Raw genomic sequence first — 2,471 nt, 5'->3', positions numbered from 1 at the left:
TATGACCTTTCCTGTGCAGGCACACAAAAGCTTATACCCAGAATTAAACTTTGTCGGTCTTAAAGGTGACACTGGACTCAGACTTCATATTCCCTGTTGTATGGTGCTGAGGATGGTGGGAGGGACTCTTACAGGCTCAGAGACCACTGGTGGAATGTGAACACATCGGTACTGGTGGTTTTGGTTGCATTTTTAACCGCGCTTTAAATTGTTTCGTTGTATCAATGTCATGCTGGGGAAAGTTAGATTTGATTCCAGTAGCACCTTGTTTTGTGTAGTGGTTAGGAGCGCGGACTCTAATCTGGTAGAACCGGGTTTGATTTCCACACTCCTCCATGTGCAGCTGCTGGTGTGACCCTGGGTCAGTCACAAGTTCTCTCAGAGCTGTCCTCTCACGAGCAGTCCTCGAGAGAGCTCTCTCAGCCCCAACTACCTCACGGGGTGTCCGTTTGTGGGGAGAGGAAGGGAAGGAGATTGTAAGCTGCTCTGAGACTCCTTCGGACAGGGAAGGGCAGGATATAAATGTGGTGTTTGGTGTCGTGGTTAAGTGTGCGGACTCTAATCTGGGAGAACTGGGTTTGATTCCCCACTCCTCCACTTGCACCTGGCTGGATGACCTTGGGCAAGCCGTAGTTCTGATAAGAGTTGTTCTTGAAAAAGAGCAGTCTCTGTCAGAGCTCTCTCGGCCCCACCTACCTCGCAGGGTGTCTGTTGTGGGGAGGGGAAGGGAAGGGAGTTTGTAAGCCGCTCTGAGACACCTTTGGGTAGTAAAGGGTGGGGTATAAATCCAATCTCTTCTTCTTCTTCTAAATCCAATCCCCTCCACTTTAGAGACCCCCAAGATTTTCAGAGTACCAGTTTTCAAGAGTCAAAGCTCTCTTTGCCAGATATGCTGGGAAGTTACCTTGAAGCGCTTTAAAATGGAGAGGTGACATTTGCGTGACCCCCCGAAACAGCGTTTGACTGCCTCTCTTCTCCTCCGCAGAGGTCATCAGCCCAGCCCGGGTTCTCATCTCGGAGTCCAAACCACACAGCGTCCGGGTCAGCTGGTTGCCCACCCCGGAAAGCGTGGCCTCCTATCAAGTCCTGTATGGGCCTCTGCCCGCCAACTCGGTCAAGCTGTTGGTGGTGGATGGGAGTCAGAACAGCACCGTGCTGGAGAACCTGGCCGCCAACACGACCTACTTGGTGACCGTCTCTGCTATTTATAAGTCCGGGAAAGAGAGGGCTCTTTCGGCCAAAGCCTGCACTCAGGAAGGTGAGTTAGTTCTCAACGGCCACACAGATGCGCTTTGGACATGGTCAGAGGGACGCTGTCAACGAGTGCTTTTTAAAAGGGGTAGAGACACATTTGGAAGAGGGTGGCGCGAAAGGATGATTAAAAGGAAAGGCCTGGAGGTCGAAGGCCAATGGTAGCCGGCAGGGGTCATTTCATAGAAAAAGAGGTGCAGGAGCTCATTAGCATAACTCATTAGCATACATGATTTGCATATGCCACACCCCCTGACATAACCGGAAGTGTGTCAGAAGGCAACACCCACCGCTCAGGCTCCACTGGACTGTTTTGGATTGCTAGCTATTGGGGGGGGGGGACACGCAGATCTGTCCTTGCAGAGGAGGGAGAGCTTGTACCTGAATAAAACTCGGGCTTCAAGGTGCCCCTGGACTGTTTTGGACCGGGGGGTCGGGGGGTCTCTGCAACTGACCTGGCTGCTTCTTGCTCTGACTGAGGGCTGCTGGGAGCGGGGGTGGGGCTTGTTGCATGTGCCCGGCGCCCCCTGGGCTCTTTACTGCCAAAGCTTCGCTCCTGTGCGCTCCTGCAGGAAATGACCCCTGGTAGCCGGGAGGATTGGCTTCTACTTGCCTCCCTGTGATGACACTGAATTGAAGGGGACTGCAATTCTGGTGAAACAGAAGTCCCCCAACGTGGCACCGGGTAACACCATTCCTGGTGCCCACCAGTGTTTTGAGAAAGTGGGAGGGGCTAGGTGGTGCTTTGGCCCAGCGGAGCGAGAAAAAACACAGAGGAGGGCGACCAGGATGAGGAGGGGGTTGGAGCACCTTCCCTAAGAGGAAAGTGTTATACAAATTAATATCCAGTCAAAAATAGAAGATTGAAGTCAAAATGAGGAGGAAGATCTTGTATTTGATTGCAATGAAATACGGAAAACAGTTAGGCCAAAGGACCCATCAAAGCTGACTGCTTTCTGAGCCCAATCAGGAAATACATGAAGTTAAATACTTAATATGACATCGTCATACCATCATCATGAAAATAATATTCAGAAGGCATAATTGGTTACAAAAACTTAAACAACATTTACATGAACATCTCCTTATTGGTCCAATGTAAGAAAGGTGTGTCTATACAACAGTGTCACATATTTACTTGACCTGACCTAAGTCCTATCGGCCAAAGCTTGTTCTCACCCAAACAAAGGTGTTTTTCTCTGATACCAAGTAAAAGATCC

At 50.4% G+C, this 2,471-nt stretch overlaps 1 protein-coding gene across 2 annotated transcripts in view; it reads left to right on the top strand.

Annotated features, from left to right (window-relative positions):
- Nucleotides 1-2,471, top strand: part of VWA1 (von Willebrand factor A domain containing 1) — a 38,248-nt gene that overhangs the window by 30,727 nt on the left and 5,050 nt on the right. For both annotated transcript variants that reach the window (XM_015406191.1, XM_015406190.1), the window contains exon 4: nt 986-1,258. In XM_015406191.1, coding sequence (XP_015261677.1) covers nt 986-1,258 — 273 coding nt within the window. The remainder of the gene's footprint in view (nt 1-985; nt 1,259-2,471) is intronic.

Source organism: Gekko japonicus, unplaced genomic scaffold (genome assembly GCF_001447785.1).
Source record: "Gekko japonicus isolate JY-2015 unplaced genomic scaffold, Gekko_japonicus_V1.1 scaffold1133, whole genome shotgun sequence".
Lineage (NCBI taxonomy): Eukaryota > Metazoa > Chordata > Lepidosauria > Squamata > Gekkonidae > Gekko > Gekko japonicus.
This window is presented reverse-complemented; position numbering and strand designations above follow the sequence as displayed.